Below are 21,403 nucleotides of genomic sequence, written 5' to 3' on the forward strand. Positions count from 1 at the left end.
GATGAAAGAGAGCAAGAGAGAGAGAGAGAGAGAGCAGGAGTAGTGAAGGGAGAGACTTAAGGATGCACGATATTAGCGGCACGGTATCGTTATCGGCGGATATTGGCTTTAAAATGAATTAAAATGAATTATCGGATGTTGGCAAACACGCCAAAAATCCGCCGATAAGACTGACTAACTTTCCACTATGGTCCCTGCTCGCCTCGCCTCGGCACCGTTCAGGTTGGTTTTCCAAAATAATACCTACTCAACGTGGGCGGAGTCATCACTGCGTGGCTGCATGAAACTGCTGTGACACAAACGAGTGACGTTGTTTTCAGTGTAACTGAATCATTAGAATCAGTTCATTAAACCTATTTGTTCAGTACTTCCTCCATGAGCGGAGCACAGACTCCGTCTGACACTGAATTACACCAGACTCCTCTGTTAAAGAAAGGAGATTTTAGACATTTCCCTGGTAATTGTTGGAGATTAACCCACGTTTTTTAGGATTGTTCAATCTTTTTAACTCATCTACAGTTCGGCATTGTTTGGCTTGATTCTTGTGTCGGACGTCTCTTCCTGTGACGACACTCTGACCAATCAGTGGCCGGCAGTCTGACGACGTCATGCACAGTATCGCCTCAGTTCTATGCTCGTGGAAACACAACTCAGCCGTGCCGAGGCGAGCCGAGGCGAGCTGGTGGAAACGCCATTAGATAGTAGGCTGAAAAAGCTGCTGCCTCCTTGACTTGCTAGCTCCCCTTATTTATTTTGCACAATAAAGATATTTTACATCTGCTGCGAGACGACTATAAAAATATAATGTTAATTTCATGACAGAAGAGACAAAAGGAAGGAAGTATATATCTGTATCGACATTTGTTATTGGCCAAGCATTCCCGATATATCGTCAAAGTCCAATATCGTGCGTCCCTTTTTGAGACTGATTTGAAATGAGTTTATATCATGAGGGGAAAATAAAAGAAATCAACATGTGATCTACCTTTTTAGAACAAGTTCACACCCAGTGCCAAAGCAGATAGAATCTTCACTTTTTTCATGTTTTAACAACTTCACAGATAATTCCAGTTTATAGCAACCTTTTCTTTGTAGTTTTAAATGTCGTATAAATTCATACAGTGGTGGAACTCTGCTGTAACGGCTGAGATTTGGGAATTTAAAGCAACAACTGTCTAATGTATATGACTGCAGTAAATTATTGTATCTTATATATCAGTTAGATTTCTCAGTGTTCCTACACTCACTAAACCAATGTTAATGCAAGGACAGAGGTTAAGAGTACTCTAAAGATTTATATCTTCACTTATTCAACAGGATAAGTGAGTTCAGAAGCGACTGAAAATGTTGATCCATTTTTACATTATGTCATTAAAAAGAGAGTAAAGAGTTGCTTGGCCTCAGCAGACTTTGTTGCTTTGTTCCCAGGTCTCACCTGTTAGCAGTGAAGACAATATCACAACCCAGGGTTGTTGTAAATGTGTAAAAAACACAAGACTCACGTTGCAATAAACCAGAATTATCCTTTAAGCACTTCCAGTACTGACAGGGTAACGTGAATATCTACCTGATGGCGACGAGTCATCTGCCTTCTCTTCACCTCACAGTTTTCAAACTTTACCAAGAAAACATTTTTGGGGAATGTATCAGCCATAATAATCTTCTGTTGAAAGGAAGCAGCAAAACAAACTGGACTTTGTTTTGTCCTTTTTTTCCCTCTCTCTCATGTTGTACTCCATTATTTCCACTGGTCCTCGACTGAATGTTAACTGTACAGCACAGACACACACACACACACACACACACACACATGCGATGGTCACTGGCTGGTTTTTAAGTTGTGTCACCGTGCTTCACAGCAGGTGGGTTCTGCCACAGACCTGTGACCACGTTCTCCTCCGACACAGACGCAGAGACACAAATTGCACTACTCTCCCTCTCTCTCCCTCTCTCTCTCTCTGTCTCTCTCTCTGTCTCTCTCTCCTGCGTGTGATACAATAGAACAGAAAGGCTGTGTTCCATTACCTTGTGAAATATCCTTTGCAATAGTTTCTTCTGTAGGTCTGATGAACAAATAAATAATGTCATGTACCGTATTCCTTACAGGAGATTGTATCCCATCTCGTTGGCGTCGCCGTCATCATCATCATCATCATCATCATCATGAAGTTGAACCCACTGACATGTTTGTGTCACAGTTTTCAAGCTGATGTCTGTACAGTTGCACTCTGCTGCTGAGTCTCCTCTCTTCTCAACTCGCAGGGAGAAGATTGTTATGAATTGCTCAGAGTGAAATGAACATTTTACATTTGTATGTTTTCTCTCTCCCTCTCCTTCCTTCCTTCCTTCCTTCCTTCCTTCCCTCTCTCTCTCTCCTTCTCTCCTTTTTTTGGTGCGTGTGTGTGCATGATTTGGTGTGGATGACTCACTGGGTTACACAGCCTGGGTGAAGCCATAACACACTTGAATAAAAATGATGAGCCTCCTTCTGAATCTCCTTTCTATATTTATTTAGTTTCCTGCTGAAATGTCTGCTTCACTGCTCCACACAGACGTAAAACAGTTCAACTGGAGTCTGACGTCGTCGTCTCCACTGTAGGCCACGTTCTCCGACTGGACTGATCCAGGATCAACTTATTCTGTGATAATTACACCCGTGGGGAGTTATTACATTTACTAATATTTCTATTAAGTCAAGGTTTAGAGAAGCAATTAGACATTTCGATGTTTCACAGTGGGCCGACCTCCAAAAAGAAAAAAAAAAAAAGCGTGCTTAAATAATTCCAAGAGTCTCCGTGAGCCGAAACTTAAATATTTCACACTTTCAGGCAAGGATCAAATCAGAGGAGATAAATCTTAGCTGCAGGGAGAAAAACACTGAGATAATCTCACTTGAACTCAGTCACTGTGCCTCATTCGCTTATTTAACTTTGACTTTATTCCCACACGAGGAAGTTTGATATACTGGGGAAATGCTGCTTTGCCAAAACTAACGTGAGTTCATTCCTCGTATAACAGCAGACAGTGGGTTAGCATAGCTTAGCATAACATTTATTTAAATGTGTAAAATTAAGTGTGCTGATTCATTTTTCTTATACAGACTCAAATAGCATCAGACATGTTGCGGTACCATCACTACTCTCCTCTTTCTCTTCATTACAAATCAACAAGTCAAGTGATTCCATAATTTACACATTTTATGAGTTTATTGTTTTATTTTGTTGAAAACTTACACATTTTGACATTAGACATTGTGTTTTCCCAAATAGTTTCATGCATTTGTAAAATGATGTTGTTTTCTTGTATTTTAGGCCAGATTATGACCCAGGGGTGGGATAGATCACTGATGGAGAGTAACAAGAGTTACCAAAGAGTGTCAGTGTCGTCCCTGTGTGTTTTAACATGTTGTTCATGGCCCATCTGTGCGCCTGAAACTAACCACAGGCCACTCACTGTGCCTGAAACTCATCATCATCATCATCATCATCATCATCAGGCCCTTCTTGCATCTGCGTGGTGTGAAAGACGGATGTTAGGGAAGAAAGTTTGGCTTCACAGAGAGCCTCAGTATCTGCTGAGTAGCCCGTGCAGTGCAGCTGGATGTTTAGTAGGTGGGAGAATGAGCCGGCAACATCCCTTTTTATCCCTGCCCACACTGCAGTAATTATACTGTCAGCCATGAGCGTCAGGCAACGCAGGAGGATGACACAATAAGAACAGTGGCAGAGGGGCACTGAGGCTTTCTCTTGGCGTTAAGCCTGTAATTTTGCATCTTAAATGATCATGTAAGCAGAGCCAAGTTCTGCAGTGGGACCGTTTCAATGATATGACAAAGTGTCACAATAAGCAGGTGCTGACATGCTGCTCCTTTGTGTGTGTGTGTGTGTGTGTGTGTGTGTGGGAGAGGCCCTGCGGCGAGAGAGCAGAGCAGATTTTCAACGATGATTGAGTCTGTCTGCCGGATGAAAAATGGATTAACTGTAGGAGGTGCAACTGCACGACCAAACTCACGTCTCATCCATCGCCGGGGAGAACTCTGCGACAGTCTGCCTCTAAGTACAATAAATGAGGCTGATGAGGAAGCAATGGAGCCAACATTTGAAAAACAAGCTGCTGTCTGAGAGCGATTCAAATCTGCAGCGTTTTCCTGCAGGCAACACAAAACTGTGTCCTCCTCTTATTGAGCCTTGCTGGAGATATTTATGCAGACAAATGATTACCAAGAGTTGGAAGAGAATCTGATCAACATTTAACTCCTCGTGAATGTAAACAATATTAAGGAACTCTGTGAGATACTGAAGTAGCAGCCGCTGCAGACACCTCTGCTTCGGTGTAGGAAGTCTTTTTCTTTGATTTAGGGACGTTCAAGTACATCAATCACTAAAAAATGACTTACAGCTATTTTCTCTATCATTTAGTATTGAGGAGCGTATTAATACTGAGTCACATGAGGATGAAAATTCATTAAAAAATGTTTCCTTCCTTCACTTGACGTTATTATTCACTATTAAATCAAAAGTAAAGCATCCTGGTGCCACTTCACTGAAGGTCATTTCACTCCAAATGTCTAATGTGAAAGATTAAGAGGCTGAAAGTGGATTAAAAAAAGAAAGTTGTTTAACTGCTTTTAATGTTTTAACTAAACATAAAATGTAAATTTGCACTTTGTTCAGACAGAAACAGAAATGAGGGATTAGAGACCAGATAGATTATGTCATGCTGTCTCACACCAGCTCTCTGACATCTGTGTTAGAAATTATGATGATGATGATGATGATGATGATGAGGAGGAGTGTGAGGCCTCATAACTTCACTGCTAATGCTCACAGAAATGGACTCTGGCACCATCTAGTGGTGAGAGAAGAAGCAAAACAACTGAGTGTAACTAACCTCTTAGTTCATCTAAAGCAGAAGCAAGAAGATGCCACAGATTCCACATGAATGCTGAATCCCTGTCAGTGAGTGAGTGAGTGAATGAGTGAGTAAGTGAGTGAGTGAGTGTAAAACAACAAGGTGTAGCTGTGAGTGAACGCACTGGAGATCATTAGAGATCACTGTGCTGCACTGTGACCCTAATCTGCCTAATTACATTAAAGCTGCTAAAACCTCGTCCAACTCCAGTGTCACTGCCTGTGCTTCTGCGTCTGCACTGCAAGAAGAACTCGACAACAGCAACGACAACAACAGCAACAACAACAGCAACAACAACAACAGCAACAGCAACAACAGCAACAGCAACAGCAACAAAAGGAAGAGATGTTTCCCAAACCTGTGAGTACTCTGATATCTCATTACACAGTTTAATATCTGCATCCATTTAGTTTATCACTGGTCATCAACAAGAAAAGTAAAAGTTTAGTGCAGTTTGTGCACTCCACTGTTGGTTTATTACTCACATATGTATAAATACATATATGTATATGTATTTATACATATACATATATGTATATACATAAAACCAGTGACAAATAAACAGTGGAGATGTATTTTCCTCCTGCAGCTTTGGTTCCCGACGTCCACTGAAGCCTCGTTTACAACTAATGGCTTCACTAATGGTTTAATAAATCCTCTGTTAATGCTTTTAAGACTCAACTATTAACAAGAACAACTGGTTGAGCTAGCAGGCAGTGGGAAAATCCCACGGCTTCATAATTTGTTTTTTATCCTTTTAGCATCTCTTTAATTCACCATTAACAGCTTTCGAGTATTGTATTTAACAAACTACCCTCCAATCCAGCCGCTTGTTTGCTTGTTTCTTTGTCTTTAATATGAAATAATTAGAGCTGCAATTATTGGTGGGTTTGTGGATTATAATTGACCAGTTTTATGTATCTTCAGGGAATTGATATGTCTAACTGTTGTGAGCCATGAATTAAGAATATTGTGAGGTGCTATTGCTAACCCCAATCCCATATTTGAATTCTTTTGACTCATTTATTGCACATACTGTATTATTCATTTGATTGAAAGTGACACAATGCTTTATTGTTCTAAGGAGGGATTGAACATTATCATCACAGAGAGTGAAATGAGTCACTGATGTTTTTTTTGTTTCTCTTTAACAGAGGGCTCCTCAGCGAGAAGAAATGTCGACCATCCAGGTTAAAAATACCGCGCTGCATTTGAACGGTCAAAATGTGCGACTGGCAGCTAAAAATGACCGTGTTCCAAAAACACCTGGCCTCTGTCTGTCAGTGAAACATGGAAAAGAGGCCGTGGGTCAGCTTACGGCCTCGCCCCCGACCCAGGAGGCCACGGCACAGTTGCACTTGTCATTGCTCAAGTCGCCAAGGCCAGATGTAGCAAGAGAGGCTGAGAATCAGCACGTGAGAGGACGCCCTGTGAAGCTCGACCCTCTGGAGCTGCCCGAGGAGGTGAGGGAGGCTCAGAGGCAGAAACTTCAATGTGTCCAACAAGAAGCTAAAACTGCTTCTCATAAGAAGGAAGTGACTCCAAATGAGCCTCGGTCAAGGCCGGTGAAGTCCTGGGTGAGGCAGAGACCTGTGAAGGCTGCTGTGTGCCCTCCTGCCTCCCCTACAATCCTCAAAGCCCAGCAGCAACACAGATCCCTGAGGCCCCAGCGGACACGCTCCGGCCCCACAGTGGTGTGTCAAGGTACTCCTGCGCCTCTGTGCAGCAAACCTGCCCCTCCTTCATCTCCCCTTCTTAAACCTCGAGCCCCTCATGACGGAGAGGCGATACGCCCGAACCCCAGCAGCCTCCAGCAGGAGACAGGCAGGAGGCGACCAAGGCTGAGGAGGGCGCAGTGCCTGAAAGAGGATCACTGCAATTCAAACATGTCAACACGGGGATTATCTGCAGATGATGGCAAGCTGGCCCAAGGTGTCCAAGGCACAGGGCAGCAGACGGAGGGGGCTTTGAGAGGGCACCCGCATGCTGATAAAGGCATCAACGAGCCTCCTGCAGCCTCCTGTGAGTACAGACGTGTGCAGAAGAGTCATCAGGAGTCAGCTGAAGGTGGAGACCGAGAACATGCACTTGACAGTGATCGGCCAAGTGCTTCAAACTGGAGATTAAAGAGGAAAAAGAAATTCATGACAAAGCAAAATACTGGACTCCCTCTGTAGCTGAATCTTTCTCTTTTGCAGCTGGTTTTTAGGATCCTCTGCAGTTAAATATAATATGTGAACCTTATTATGATAAATGATTATGTCTGATTACTAACTTACAGCCAATGGACCCAAATGTTTTAAGCATTTTTTTGTGGAATCAATTAAGTGTTAAAAATGTTCCAGCTGCTAATTAAATCCCAAAATGATAAATGCCTATGGATATGTATATATATATATATATATATGTATATACATATATATATATATATATATATATATATATATATATATATATATATATATACATTACTATAATTCTAAATAGTAAGAGTGGTAACACATATTTGGGACATTTTGTAGTTGTTTAAAATTCTTTAAGTGTTAATATAATCCAGATAATGAATGAGTTGGTCCATGTTGTCCTCTGTAAAATGAAATAGTTCATATAGAGTGTGGTGGTGAAAACAGCAGCACAGCACAGTATTTCACTTAAATGTTATATCATTTATTATTAATGGACGGATGGACTTTCCCTTTGTGCTCCCAAAACAGAAAATAAATCAATAAATGGACTTTATTTCATATAAAAGCTACGTGCCAGGACGCTAGTTGCATTTCCAAAAGCTCTCCCACAGATCAGAGTCATTCATCTAGGTGAAGCAGACGCATCACATTATCACATTAGAGGTAAATAAGAGGATGTTTACTGAATGAGCAGCAAACAATAAACTGTTGAACATTTTTCAAACAAAACCTGGGCAATAAAAGAGGAAGAGAAACTTTTGTTCCTCTGTGGTGAATCTGTTTCTCTCATTTAACACATGAGGAAAAGCAGTGTGCTTGTTGTTTGATGGACCGCTGACACTCTGCACTCTCAAAGCTTTGAATAGAGTGGACTTAAGGACACAATGCTATAAATTATTTGTAATAAAACTCAACATGAAATATTGTATTTCTATGTTTCCTTACAATCGCCTGGTTTGATCATCATTCACTTGAGTCCCTGACCCAGACCAGAGTCAGGTTCTAGGAAATTTGCCTTGACTTGGACGGACACTGGAGAACAGACCACATTCACACTCAGAAGGTGGACACTTCATACAGATCCTCATAGCTCTCTAATGTTGTGAAAGTAATACATTAGGCCCAAGTGCAGGCACCATTTTCAGTATAAAACAGACACAGAACAGATCTTTATCTTTATCTAAACACAAATAAACACATGTATATGAGCCGGGAATTTAAGACGGTTAAATATGCACAGGTAAATAAAGAAAAGGACATGCATGGTGTAAGATGAGTCTTTTTATTTCTGAAACAGGAGTTGTCTCACTGCATGGTGCCTGATAAATAAAGATTAGTTGAAGTGAATTGAACATGTGTCTAACCAGGTTACATGTAGAGTCACGTTCATTCACCTGCAACAGTTTGTCGCTTTGTTGCCACTAATGACCTTTTTCATTATTATTATTATCTGACTTTTATTATCCTGTTATGTTCTTGCATGTGTCTTATCTTGTAGTTTTGCTCCTTGACTTTCTGTTTTATTTTCTATTCAGTTATTTTTTACTTCCCGTGTTGGTTCTGATTTCCCTCCACCGTGATTGTGTGATGAGTTTCACCTGAGTGCAGTTCTCCCGGCCTCCTCAGTGTCTTTGCTTTAGCTTGATTCCCTCTTCTCACTCCTTGTGTTCTTAAGGTATTTTTGTTTTATATCTATCTTTAGCCTCATTGCCTGCCTAAGTTAGTTTTGCAATTGTCGATGATGCTAAAGCACATTTTTCATTTTTGTTATGTGTCTGAATTATATAAATGTGTTTGATGCTGTAATGTGGTAAAAATTCCACCTTCCATCTATTTGCTTCACACATTAATAACGCGGACATATTTTGAAACGATAGCTTCTCTGATGTGGGAGGTTGAAAGCTGGCCGTCTGTCAGATTACAGATGGCTTTCTCCAACACTACACTGCGCCTGCAGCCTCCTGCTCACCCTGCACGCTGCTCACCTCTTTAGCCCTCTCACATAAGGCGACAGACGGTTCCTCAGACTGACACCATCGCTCATAACGTGCATCTGCTCCAAATCATCAGCCTCTTTCCCATCCACTCCACACTGAGCCTATACATAGCCTGGTCAGTGCTCACTTTCCTTGGCTGCAACACTGTAAATAGGCCTGTGTGTAACGGCTGACTTGTTTGTTGTCCGCGACATTGAAATATTGACGCTGTGTTCCAGCTCCACAGCAGATTTGGGTGGATTTCCTGATGTGGGGAAAAGTGTATGGCACTTTGAAGACGGAGCATCACCTGAGAGCTGTGATGCACGGGACTTCAGAGGAGAAACCCAGAACATCTGCCAGGCAGGATGTCTGACACAGACGCTGACAGAGCCTCATGTGCTGCCAGGGAGCACGACCACACATGATAAGGACATCAGTGAAACACACATCCGAGAAGGATAAATCAAACCCGACACACAAACGCAGTTCACAGACGACACGGGATGGAAAGTTAAAAACAAAAAAATGCCTTGTTAGAAATCCAACTTATCATGTATGAGGAGAAGGGAAATGTCGAACTGCAGATGTGTGAGTGAGAAACGAGTGAGTCACACATACATAAATAAATGAATGAATGATAAACACTTGATATGATTTAAACATGGAGGATGTGTGGTCTGACTCTGATTGTAAACTTGTCAAAACAGCTCAACATGAGTACTATAGATCACAGGGATCACATGGCAAGTCAGTGCGAGGACAGACATTCAACACAAAGCTGCGAGCACAAGTGTTCTGTAATCATTCCCCCAACTTAAATACAGCCTTTCTTCCTATAAGTGTGTGGCTGGTCGAAGCCAACGCGGCCCGGCCCACCACCAGCCCCAGGGCGGCTCCGCTGCGGCTATCACAGTGGCAAAGGCCGAACAGTTGAGGCGGTCGCCAAGAAGCCAGGCCTTCTTTTTTTTGAGGGCTATACACTTGAGATGGGTGCAGTCATAAAGGAGGGAGAGTGAGAGGGAGGGAGGGAGAGGGAGAAAAGGACAAAAATATCCAAAAAGTCGGGTCTATAATTGGCTGTGCCTCTCAGCCTGTTTTATGTGAGAGCACGGCCCAGTTGAGAACAGTAGAAGCCACCTCGTCCCCTAGTGAAACCCAACACTCCCCACACTCGTAGTTCCCTCCCTCTCTCTCTGTCCACCATACACAAGGTTGCTGAGAGAGCTCACCTAACCTTACTTTTTTAACAACACTACACTGGATTGTCACCCTGGATTATACAACAGCCTCAGTCCCTGCAGAGGAGATATTTTGGATTATTGTCACCTGGTAATGATGCTGAGCTGGTGCTGATTCAGGGCGTGAGTGCTAGAGGCAGAGAGAGAGAGAGACACTGACGAATCCCAACACTGGTGAAGTGACAGAGCAGGTAAGAAATAAATTGTCATATCATTGTCCATTAATATAGTGTTTGAAATGATTGTTTTGCAGTTTTTAAATGGTTGACATTGTGTCCATATGCTGAGATGATCAGTCAGAGAACAAACCCTTTCTTTCTTTCTCCTCTTCCTGGACTGCACTTAAAAAAAAAAAAAAAAACATCTCTCACGTTCTGTTTTTTACATTTTGGAAATGATAAACATGCTGCTTCTGTTAGAGACATCTACATTACAGTCCCAGGTCTGCCATTGAGAGAGGAAGTGGAAACAGGCCCGATGATACAGACCCACAGATTGTAAGGAATCTGGCCTCAGGTTCACATGTTGAGAGGCAAACCAGCTTGTGTTGGCTTTACCTTGGATACTGTAACCTAACAAACATACTGAGTATTTCAACTTCATCATAGATGAAAGGGAAGAAAAATAGACTATAGTTGACTTGATCATGGATCCAAATCCCTCACTTTTTTATTGAAGTCTTGCTGGGCTGAATCTCTCAGATTTACCATGAACACTAATGGAGGTAATTAGAGTGATTTAGCTGGCGTGCCTATTCTGCTCATTAATAGCTCCAGCGAAACCAAGTAGCAGAAATAGCTCATTGGAGAATCAGATAAGGAAACTGGTGGGCTGTCGAGAGACCAGAGCACTTTACAATATATAATGAACCCTCTATCCTAAAGCTGTACACACCAAACCACAGTCAACAGGCTGCTTTTGGCCTTCAAGTAAGAGTAACAACAGAACAGTAGATGCAGTGTGTCAGTCAGTCAGTAAGTATCTGTGTGTTTAGGTTAGGTTATTATAGATTAGATTAGATTAGATTAGTTGCACCCATTTGTCCATCAAATCATGTCCAATAAGACACAAACTGAACTGCAGCTTTAAATGTCATAATGAAATAGCTTAGCATAAAGAAAAAGAAAAAATAAAAATAAATTGACAATTTGATGGTTTACATTAAATGAGATAGTCACCTGTTCATCTATCAGATGAAAATGTAATTATGATATTCTTCTATTAGGTTAGAATCCCACTGTCTATGGAAAACAAACACCACTCGCTGATGGTGAATACATTTTCAGGACGTGAGGGAGTCATATTATTGTTTTCCAAGTGATGCATAACTCAGACTTTCCTCTACCTCCCATGATGACCCCAGCAATGACACACTCCTCAGTGTGAGATGAACCCGTGTTATGGCTACAGTCAGTCACACATCAGCCCTGATGGCAGTCATCACAGCCACTGGTGTGCAGTACATGCAAGAATAGTTTTGTATTTATTCAACAGGTTCCTGTCAGTGCCGCCCATGGCACAAAGAAGCATCAGAGTGCCTCCAACTAACAGCTCCAAAGGAAAAACCAGTGATACCTGTGAGAATCTCACACTGACTGAATGCTCTTTAAATGAGTTGTGGGTGGATATGGTTAAGAAAAGTTCCAGCAAACGTTTTCCAGTGCACTTTTGTCTGGATGAAGATTTACTTGGAGATAATGTGTATTTCAGTCCAGGGCTTCAATTATCACGTCCTGAGAGTTGAGAACATTTCCTGTCCGCTTCTATCCCAAAGAGAGAGATTCAAACAGGAGATGTTAGAAATACTGGTCAGTAGTGGAGACTTTCTCCTTGGTGCCAATTTCTTTTATACATAAAAAGTACAATTTTATCAGTGTGAAGTTGCAAAGATGAAACTTTTTTCCATCCATCCAATTATAGTGCACTACAGGAAGCACTTTATCTGTTCTGGGTTCCCAGGCAGAGAATGAGGATTGGAAACTGTGTTCATGTTTCAGTAATGAGAAGGTGCATGAGCCAGTTGAGCAAACACAGGTTAAATGATTTTAATTTAGCGGTAGTTTTACTAAAATGTCTGTCAGATTACATGTAAGAGTGGATTGTTGATGTTTCTGCTGACATCTCCACAGACTGGACAGCTTGATGGTTGTAGTAAATTAAACAAAAACAGACGCAGACCGAGGCCCAAATGGAACTACGACTGGGATTTCGAATCACCCTGGTCTTGGTCATCCTGGCCTTGACTCTGACTGGTGAGAGGGTGGAAGCACAGAGAGCAGGTAAGAACATCACGACTGGAAAACCTCACTGTTAAATGCCTGTATGTGACAAGTGATTCAACTCTCGTCTATCTACCAACTGCAGGGTGCAAAAATGTCCACTATGACTTGGCCTTTATCCTGGATACATCATCAAGTGTTGGAAAAGAGAACTTTGAGAAGATCAGACAATGGGTGGCAAACCTGGTGGACTCCTTTGATGTGGCAGTGGACAAGACGAGAGTGGCTGTGGTTCGGTACAGCGACAGACCCACCATTGAATTCAACCTGGGGAGACACAGGACCCTGGAGGATGTAAAGAGAGCTGCCCGTAACATCCGCTACCTGGGGGGGAATACAATGACCGGAGATGCGATCAGCTACACCACCACCAACATCTTCACCGAGCAGAACGGAGCGAGGCCTGCTGCCAGAGGCATTCAGAAGGTGGCCATCCTCCTCACAGATGGGCGAAGCCAGGATTATGTTTTGGAGCCCTCTAAGGCAGCTGCCAAAGCTGGCATCAGAATATTTGCTGTGGGCATTGGGGAGGCGCTGAAGGAGGAGCTGGAGGAAATCGCAGCTGAGCCAAAAAACGCCCACGTCTTCCATGTGACAGACTTTAATGCCATTGACAAGATCAGGGGCCGGCTGAGGAGGAGGCTGTGCGAGAGTAAGTCAGCCATCAGGCTCAGTGCCAACACACCAATCACTCACACTGAATGCCACATGGTCTCACTTTGAAGCCTCACTTTGAAGTGCCTGAATCATCCTAAACGTGCACTTAATCAATTTAGACTTATTTTAACCTTTAGCCGCTATATGGAGGAAAGACCTCGGCCACAAAACCCCTCCCTAACCACAAAGAGCTGCTGTACTTGTGCACTGTGCTATCATGGCTTCTATTCAAATATGAAGCATGTGAGGGGGGTGTTGCAAAAAAATTGGCTTGTATATGAAGGTTTGCTGTGGTGTAGATGGCTTTTTCACAGTTACTCATCTGCAGAGGTGTTTAGCACTGGAAAGCCTGTCTAACGTTAAAACCGACATGGTTTCTCTCATAATGTGCTGAGAGAGTTTCTCAAATAGGCTTAAAAAAAGTATAAAGGAGCAGCTTCATGTTGTGCAGCAGCTGAAGTATCTGCGTGCGAGCATTTTCACAGAGAAGATGGATGCTTTGCAGTCCAGTGCTTCAAATTCCTACCTAAAATTAGCCAGACAGGAAAGAAAAGGATGCCATAACATTTAGCCGCAAACAGCAAATACAAAAACGGAAATGACATGATTGCATAGTCTCACATGATAAGAGCTTTGACGAACTCTCAGCTCTCCCTCCAGTCTGGATTTTAAATGCCAAGACATCTCAAAAGTAAACGTTTCCTCTGCAGAAAGTGGTGATTCATACTCTGAAACACCTTTATTCTTCTAACAGCATATCATCTTGCAGAGTTTAAACCCGCTGACCTTCGACCTTGCTCTTTGACTCCACAGATTTTAAAAGTGCCAACCAATAATGCAGGTTATATATTATGAAACATGCTGATCAAGGGAGTTTGAAAGAAAAACCAGAGGTTAAATTTACACTGAAAGAGAGGTCCAGTATTTTCATTCTTTAATCTCTAAAATCACCACGAGGGACTCTCTAAGTATATCAGTGGTCAGCACAACTGGCTCGCCGGGCAAGTGAGTTATTTTCACCCAGAAAATTATACATCTAATGTTTCAAGTGGGTTCAGCACTGCCATGTGCAATGTTTTCACCTTTTAATCTATAGTTTTAAAAAAAGAACTCCATTCACTACACACTGCACTGATTTGTTAACATGCGTGTGGGCTTCCTTTAGAATAACATCAATTAAGGCCCAGATTTTTTTTCCCGAGTGCCTTAGAGCCTTTCATCGTTTTGGGTCACAAAGAATTGAGCTTTTAGATTTTCCAAAAATACTATTTTCGGCGTTGTCATGTCGACAGGGAGCTCTTGGCTTGTAACATGACTGGTGTCGACTGGAACTACTAAAAATCTTTTTTTCACACTCATGTTTGCCCACACTGGCAGTGCAATTAGGGCTTTGTTGCCACTTGTTGCTTTGCGTTTGACAACTGTGTTTGTGTTTTCATGTCGACAAAGAATTTTTGTTTGGTGGCGAAGGAAAACCACAGTTTTACAAAAATATATATGGAAGAGCCAAAGGTCACATACGTGACCTTGTATGAACCCAGTAATAGAGAACTTTATTATCAAAGTTGTGCAGTGCATTCAAAACAGAAAATAAAAACCAGAAACACAATCTTATCAGTTAATATGGACGATAGTAAGAATTTAATACATGCTACAGATGTCATGCTGGAAACTTCTGCTGCTACCATGAACCTGTGTGAGCCGTTCATTCCCAAATGAAGGTTTTACACTGCTTCCATTTTAACTCGGAGCCGGATGCCTAAATTATAGTTTCAGAGCCACAAATGTGGGGAGTAGCTCAGCAATCTAGCATGCTAAGTCTGAGAGCCGTGCAACAACAGCATCTTCTAAAAAAAAAAAAAAAAAGAGTGACGCACTCGCATTCATTTACAGAATAGTAATTTCTGGTGAAGGGGCTGGGCTTTATAAACAATTTAAACCATGCATCCCTACTAAGTTCGCCCAGCATCACTTATAAAAAGACTAAAGAGATCTTACTGCAAACCAAACAAGTCAGACACAAACAAGGACAACTGGAATAAACACTGGGAAAACACAACTTGTAGAATTATAAAAGAAATGTACAAACTGTAGATAGATAGATAGATAGATAGATAGATAGATAGATAGATAGATAGATAGATAGATAGGTAGATAGATAGATAGATAGGTAGATAGGTAGATAGATAGATAAACCAGGTCCACAGAGCTGTCCCCATCATAGATGCCACAGAGTTTAAAAGACTCTTTGACACGGTCATTTCACGACATTGATTTATTTAAGAAAATGATATGGTTTAATAGTGAATGTGTGGCAGATGCTTCTTCCAGAAGGGAAGTAGGAGTGTCTCACTGTGGTATTTTTGGCTTCTGATAATATTTAAGACCGACTGTCAGGACAAATTGTGGAGCAAATATTAGGTTTAATGAGAGGCTCCTCTGAACAGATTGATTAAAAGTGACAGCGGCATATTGATTAGCTGTTGTTGCATGGTTTGTCTCATGCCAAGTAAGATGACTGAGGAGGGTGTAATTCACAAGGACACATTCCTGCAGATCACAGTGGTTTTCAAACTTTGATGATGAGTCCACTGCAGTGCGTCTTGTTATAACTGGGATTTCTTTTGTGCAAATCTACAGCACAAGAAACAGTAAGAGAACAAAAATAAGTGAGTAAAGTAATACATTATTACAACAATAAGATGTATCAAAGGTCCATGCAGGATATATTGTTTTCATACTTGAATAAATACACCATACACTCTCTAAAAATCACATAGCCATGTGTCATGATGTCACACACCCGGAATGAACCATTTTACCAGCAGAGGTTGCAGAGAAGTAAAGATCCCGTAGTATAAGTAAAACATTTTATGTTTTTAAACCAGACTAAATGAAAAGCATGGATTTAATATCACAATAGCAGCTTCAGCGCTTATTAGCCGCTGCGCTGTTATTATGTGGACGTTAGCAATGTCAGGACTTCACTACCAGAAACTAAAGTTCTTGGAGGCAGCAGACAGAACATAAAACATATAAAATAAAAATGCCCCAAATAGACGTTCAACGATGTGGTGAGTTAACCTGAGCCTATTTTGGGTTAAGGGTTTGTTTGTTTGTTTGTTTGTTGGTTTATAAGTGGCTTAACTGGGTTATGGTGTACCGTTTTGGAAGCTAGCATACTAACATGTTCACAGTGGTGCAACATGTTAGCATGATTATTATCACATTTTAGCATGTTAGCGTCATGTTTTGTCGCTTAATATTGAACATAGGTACTTTTTTAAGTTTCTGTAATGGTTAACACATCAGTATGTAGAAGCTATTTAACCAAAATTATATTTCTTATGCTAAAATACAAGATATCCATTAGAGCTGAAACGATTAATCGATGAATCGATTATTAATCGATTACTAAATTAATTGACAACTATTTTGATCATCGATTAATCGGTTTGAAGCTTTTTTCATGATTAAAACAAGATTTCTGATTGTTTAAGCTTCTTAAATGTGAATATTTTCTTCATTTCTTTGCTCTGGATTACAAATTAATCATTAAAAGTCAATCATTTTGGTTTGTGGACAAAACAAGACATTTGAGAACATCATCATTTCCAGGTTTGACGAAACACCGATTTTCTGATATTTTATGGACCAAACGATTCATCGATTAATCGAGAAAATAATTGTTAGTTGCAGCTCTAATATCCATGAATTTTATGGATTATTGTCATGTCAAATTATAGCTATTTCCTTGCATTCCTTGATTAATGTCTGACTTCTCAGAGAAGAAGTCCAGTGAGCCGGCTCAAATGTGGGCATGAAAAGGTGAATTCAGTTTATTTGCTAAAATAAATAGCAATAACATTTTCAGTTTTAAGATTTGTATACTTTCTTGTTTTAGGACCGGTGGTCTAATACATTTGTTAAGCACTGTAAATCTAAGGGTGGATTAAAAAAAGTATCTCCAGCCTCAGAGCATTTAAAAAAATATAGTCTTCCCAGAATCAGTGACAAATATAAACCCTCCTTTGAGCAGTTTCCAGAGGAGGAAGATCACCTGTGTATGGCATTATGTGGGGGAATAAATCTGTTTCTGGAACATTTGTGTTGAGAAGCATATACAAAATCCACCACCTCCAAGGTTGAATGAATGTCAGCGACATCTCTAAGCCAATGTTTACAACTGTGAAACTCAACAGCAGTTGTTTTTGCTTTCTTCAGTAGTAACATTGGCATCTTGACACAAATAGAACGCATCCCTCCTGCCAACCAAAACGTAACCTGAAGGTGTAGTAGCCTTCCTCACTGTCACCACCACCACCACCACCACTCAATATAAAACTGTTATGCTTCTTTGGGCCTGTGGATGTAACCCACTCTGCACAAGCACAGCCACGTCTGTGTCTCACTCACCCACACACTTCACATCCTAGACATCACTCAGGAGAGATGGAGGGTGGGCAGTCTGTCTGGACCTGGACCTGGACCTGGACCGGTGCTCCTCAGATCCCATGTCAGTCTGGAGTCTGGTGTTTCATTGACATCATTGTTTCTAAGAAACAATCCTACTCCCTCATAAAGTTTTGGAATGACTGCATTAATCAGAATACTTTATTAATTATTATTATCTAATGAATCAATAAGAAGTGATTATATTCCCAGGGTGGAAAATGCTACCTTTTCTTCCCTAATTGTATTTTTCCTTGGCGTACCTAACTGAACAACTGTACTTTCTCCTCAGATGTCCTGTGTCCAAACATGAAGGTTCAGCCTGATCGCTTTAAGCCCAACAGCAGCAGTTATGGTCTTGAAGAGGTTCCAGGTATGTGCAACAACATGCCGCATTGGCAACATTTGACAAACACAAAGTCAGCCCTTTACTTTTCAAAGCATGTCCTACATTTCCACGTGTACCTTTATTATTATTTTCTTTTCATTTAGATTTTACATTTCACTCACTATTTCCTCTATTTCTGTCTAATAAGAAGCAGAATTGCTTTCAGTGTTGACTTGGAATGTGCTGCTTTTATTTGGTGTCTTTTTGCCAGCATAACAAGAGTCAATATGTAGCTACAAAATGAAAACTATCTCAAATATAGAGTAGGTGTGATTTAGTGAAATCCAAACTTCAAACATTATGGAAAATGTTTTTGTTCTTTGCCAAGACTTAATATTAGTACTACTCTAATGTTTTTAAGCTACAAGTTATGTGTAGTATATAACTTTGTCCAGCAAATCTAAAGCTCACTAATGTATTTTTTGTTCAGTCTTAATATCATTAAAAATATAGAAATATAGTCTATATAGCATAGTTTAAAAAGCTCAAAGATTTCTGTGTAGTCACTTAAAAATATAATATAAAAACAGAGCCTTAACGCCTCGATGACCAGGTAGGCAAATAAAGAATAGAATAAGTTCTGGGTGAGATTCTTAATTGTATACCCAGTCTTGAGCTGGACATTGGGAATAGCAGGTTAAGGCCCTGTGGGCATCCACATTGGTGGGCCAGTGGACCATAAAAAAATACTTTGTACCTCCAGGGTGTGTCCTGTGTACCTGTGTTACACATATGCATGTTACGACTCCCGATTTTAGCTTTATTTTGGCTGTAGTGTGCTGAAACGATTGTATCGACTGTCTCTCCAAGCAAAAACACAAGCAAGTCCACGTGTAATCCTCAAAATGTCAAGCAGTTTTTTTAAGGAGGTCAAACTTGCAGACGTACTAATGTGACTCTGTAAATGCAGCTGTTATTTCTGAGTTTTTGTTCGAGCCGGCCCTCGGCAGGAGTCTTGAATAGCGTTTAACCAAAATGTCGGATGTTGTTATAAGTTTGTCTTCTGGGGATCTTGAGTTCCTGTCTGCCTTCCACCCACATCCATCATACCAAGAGAAAAAACAGATGCACAGAGACATGACTGTTTAGACTCATGATTTGCTGAACTTTATGGAAAAAGAGATGTCAGAGTTGTGTTTTTAAAAATGTTCACACGTTTTGACTTGCTCAGTGACCAGTGACATCTCACAATGTTGTTTCAGGGCAAGATTTGCCATGACGATACTAACAGACCCTTTTACGATTTATATATATTTCTTTCATTATTTTGGTCTGCAAAAAAACCAAGTCGAAGCACTCTGTGTTTTTCAAGAAAGCTTTTAAAACACGATTGGCTGCAAAGATAGAAGTCAAAACTCCACCATTACCTCTTAAGAGCAGGATAAAGTGCAGCTGGCATTTGTGGGCATGAAATCCATCACACCAGTCGGTGCACTGCAGCTTTGGGGTAGGATGCATCCTTGACAGTTTGTCAGTCTGCAAAGAGCTAACTCATGGACAAACAAACACACTTTGTGGGCAATTTAGAGTTTCACGTTCATCTAATATGCCTGTCTTTGAACTGCAACAAGAAACCACAGCAGTGGAAAGCTTTGCAGACACAACCAAAGACCCCAGCTGCCTATTCATTCAAAATCCAGTCCATTTAAAAACTAAATTCTAATTAATTATTCAAATCTTTATTGGTCACTATTGCAAGGAAAATGGTAGATTATTGAGTCTCATCCCCAAGGCCACTAAATGAGACGAGTAGTAGAACAGTCAATAAGGGGCACTTTTATTGGCTATAGATGAACATAAAGCAGAGTCTTATTGGTAGAAGTGGCACTTGTAACTTTAGCATTTGGGAATATACTTCAAAATGCTAGTTAAATAAAGATTATGCAAAAGAACACTGTACTCAGTAGTTAAATCTTTTTACTACTTCACCCAAAGTAGCAGTAGTGGTAGACTGTTTGATTAAAGAATCTGTTTGTCATTTAATATGACGGTATCAGTTTATCAGCTGTGGCAGTGGAGAGTTGAGGATTGTACTTCTAATGACAGACGACAGCATCAATTGCCACTGTCGAGACACATTAGCACATCCTCGCCACAGACAGTTGCTCAGTAAAAGAATCTGATCAAACCTAAGATAAATCACAGAGTTTTTTAAAGCATCGCTTAATAAGATGTGTAGTTAGACAAGCACATCTAACAGGAGAAAACACATTCTCTTTGAGTTTTATTACACCATCAGGACTGTGGAATTATATGAAAAACCGTTTCCTTGTAACCAACATCCAGGTTACTGTGGAGCACACCATCAATATACTGTACACTGCACTGATTTATATTTCCTACACATTTTCATGTAATGGTGTCCCCTAAAGCGACGTATTACTATAATTATTTGGACTATTTAGGTATTGTAAGCCTCCTCATTTAGAAATGAAAGAATTCAGTTTCTTTTTCCTTTACACGTCAGCACAATAATCTGAAATAAAAGGATCTTTTTTGATTTTTTTTCTCTACCCATAGCAGAGACAGCTACTATATATGTCATATTCAGATCATTTCAAAGAGCCCAAACCTGCACTGGGGCAACATGTTATCAAACAGCGGTCTGAGGTCTGAAGCTCATCTGACATGACAAAGATGTTCGGGGTTTTCCAGACTGCAATAAGTCTGCCTCATATAACTGTAGCCAAGCTTCAAGAAATCCAGTACATTGTCAAAGTTGCTTGAGTAAAAGATGCTTTTCTTTTTTCAGCCTGTGGCTAAGCACACAGAGATTTTCTCTGCATGCAGAGATGCTCTGTATAAACAGTATTTATCATCACTACAGCGGCAGCTCCTGTAGGCTCCCACTTATAATTACACCACAAATGCTCTATGAGCTCTGTGCTCTGTGAGAAATGTCACGACTATTTGCGGCTGATTATGATTCGACAGCCAAGAGACCTGTGGTTTGAGCCAGGCTTGTATTTATCATGGGCTGTCTCGTCAGACCCCTCGAGGTACTGAGCGCACACAGGAGGCAGCACAGTGTCTCTGTGGCTCTGTGCTCACTATCTGCTGCACAAATGCTGCCATCTGCTCTGATTAAAAAGAATGCTGTGTGTACGCGTTTTGCCGTTCCCAGTCAGTGAACTCATCTGGCTCTTCCCGCAGATCACCCCATTGGTCGCATTTGGCTGTCCAAAATAACTTTTTGGGTTGATTATACACTATCCACTGCCAGTCCAAATTACAGCTCTGAGCTCACATGGCCCCCGTACAGCCACAGAAACGACGCGGCGAGCAAATGTGCACAATACAAGCCGAGTGACGG

The 21,403-nt window shown here is 40.9% G+C and overlaps 2 protein-coding genes across 4 annotated transcripts in view; both read left to right on the forward strand.

The window, feature by feature from the left end:
- The first annotated feature begins 5,071 nt into the window (after positions 1 to 5,071).
- Positions 5,072 to 7,278, forward strand: LOC131447717 (uncharacterized). The gene is made up of 2 exons (XM_058619701.1): positions 5,072 to 5,271; positions 6,066 to 7,278. The coding sequence occupies exons 1-2, from the start codon at positions 5,257 to 5,259 to the stop codon at positions 7,086 to 7,088; spliced, it is 1,038 nt and encodes a 345-aa protein (XP_058475684.1). The 5' UTR covers positions 5,072 to 5,256; the 3' UTR covers positions 7,089 to 7,278.
- A 2,893-nt stretch (positions 7,279 to 10,171) lies between these two features.
- col22a1 (collagen, type XXII, alpha 1) overlaps positions 10,172 to 21,403 on the forward strand; it is a 45,003-nt gene continuing 33,771 nt past the window's right edge. For 2 of the 3 annotated variants that reach the window (XM_058618905.1, XM_058618906.1), the window contains exons 1-4: positions 10,172 to 10,505; positions 12,444 to 12,593; positions 12,679 to 13,245; positions 17,995 to 18,075. In XM_058618905.1, coding sequence (XP_058474888.1) covers positions 12,503 to 12,593; positions 12,679 to 13,245; positions 17,995 to 18,075 — 739 coding nt within the window. In that variant the 5' untranslated portion in view covers positions 10,172 to 10,505; positions 12,444 to 12,502. The remainder of the gene's footprint in view (positions 10,506 to 12,443; positions 12,594 to 12,678; positions 13,246 to 17,994; positions 18,076 to 21,403) is intronic. The other variant, XM_058618907.1, reaches the window with a different exon arrangement.

Source organism: Solea solea, chromosome 20 (genome assembly GCF_958295425.1).
Source record: "Solea solea chromosome 20, fSolSol10.1, whole genome shotgun sequence".
NCBI classification, from domain to species: domain Eukaryota; kingdom Metazoa; phylum Chordata; class Actinopteri; order Pleuronectiformes; family Soleidae; genus Solea; species Solea solea.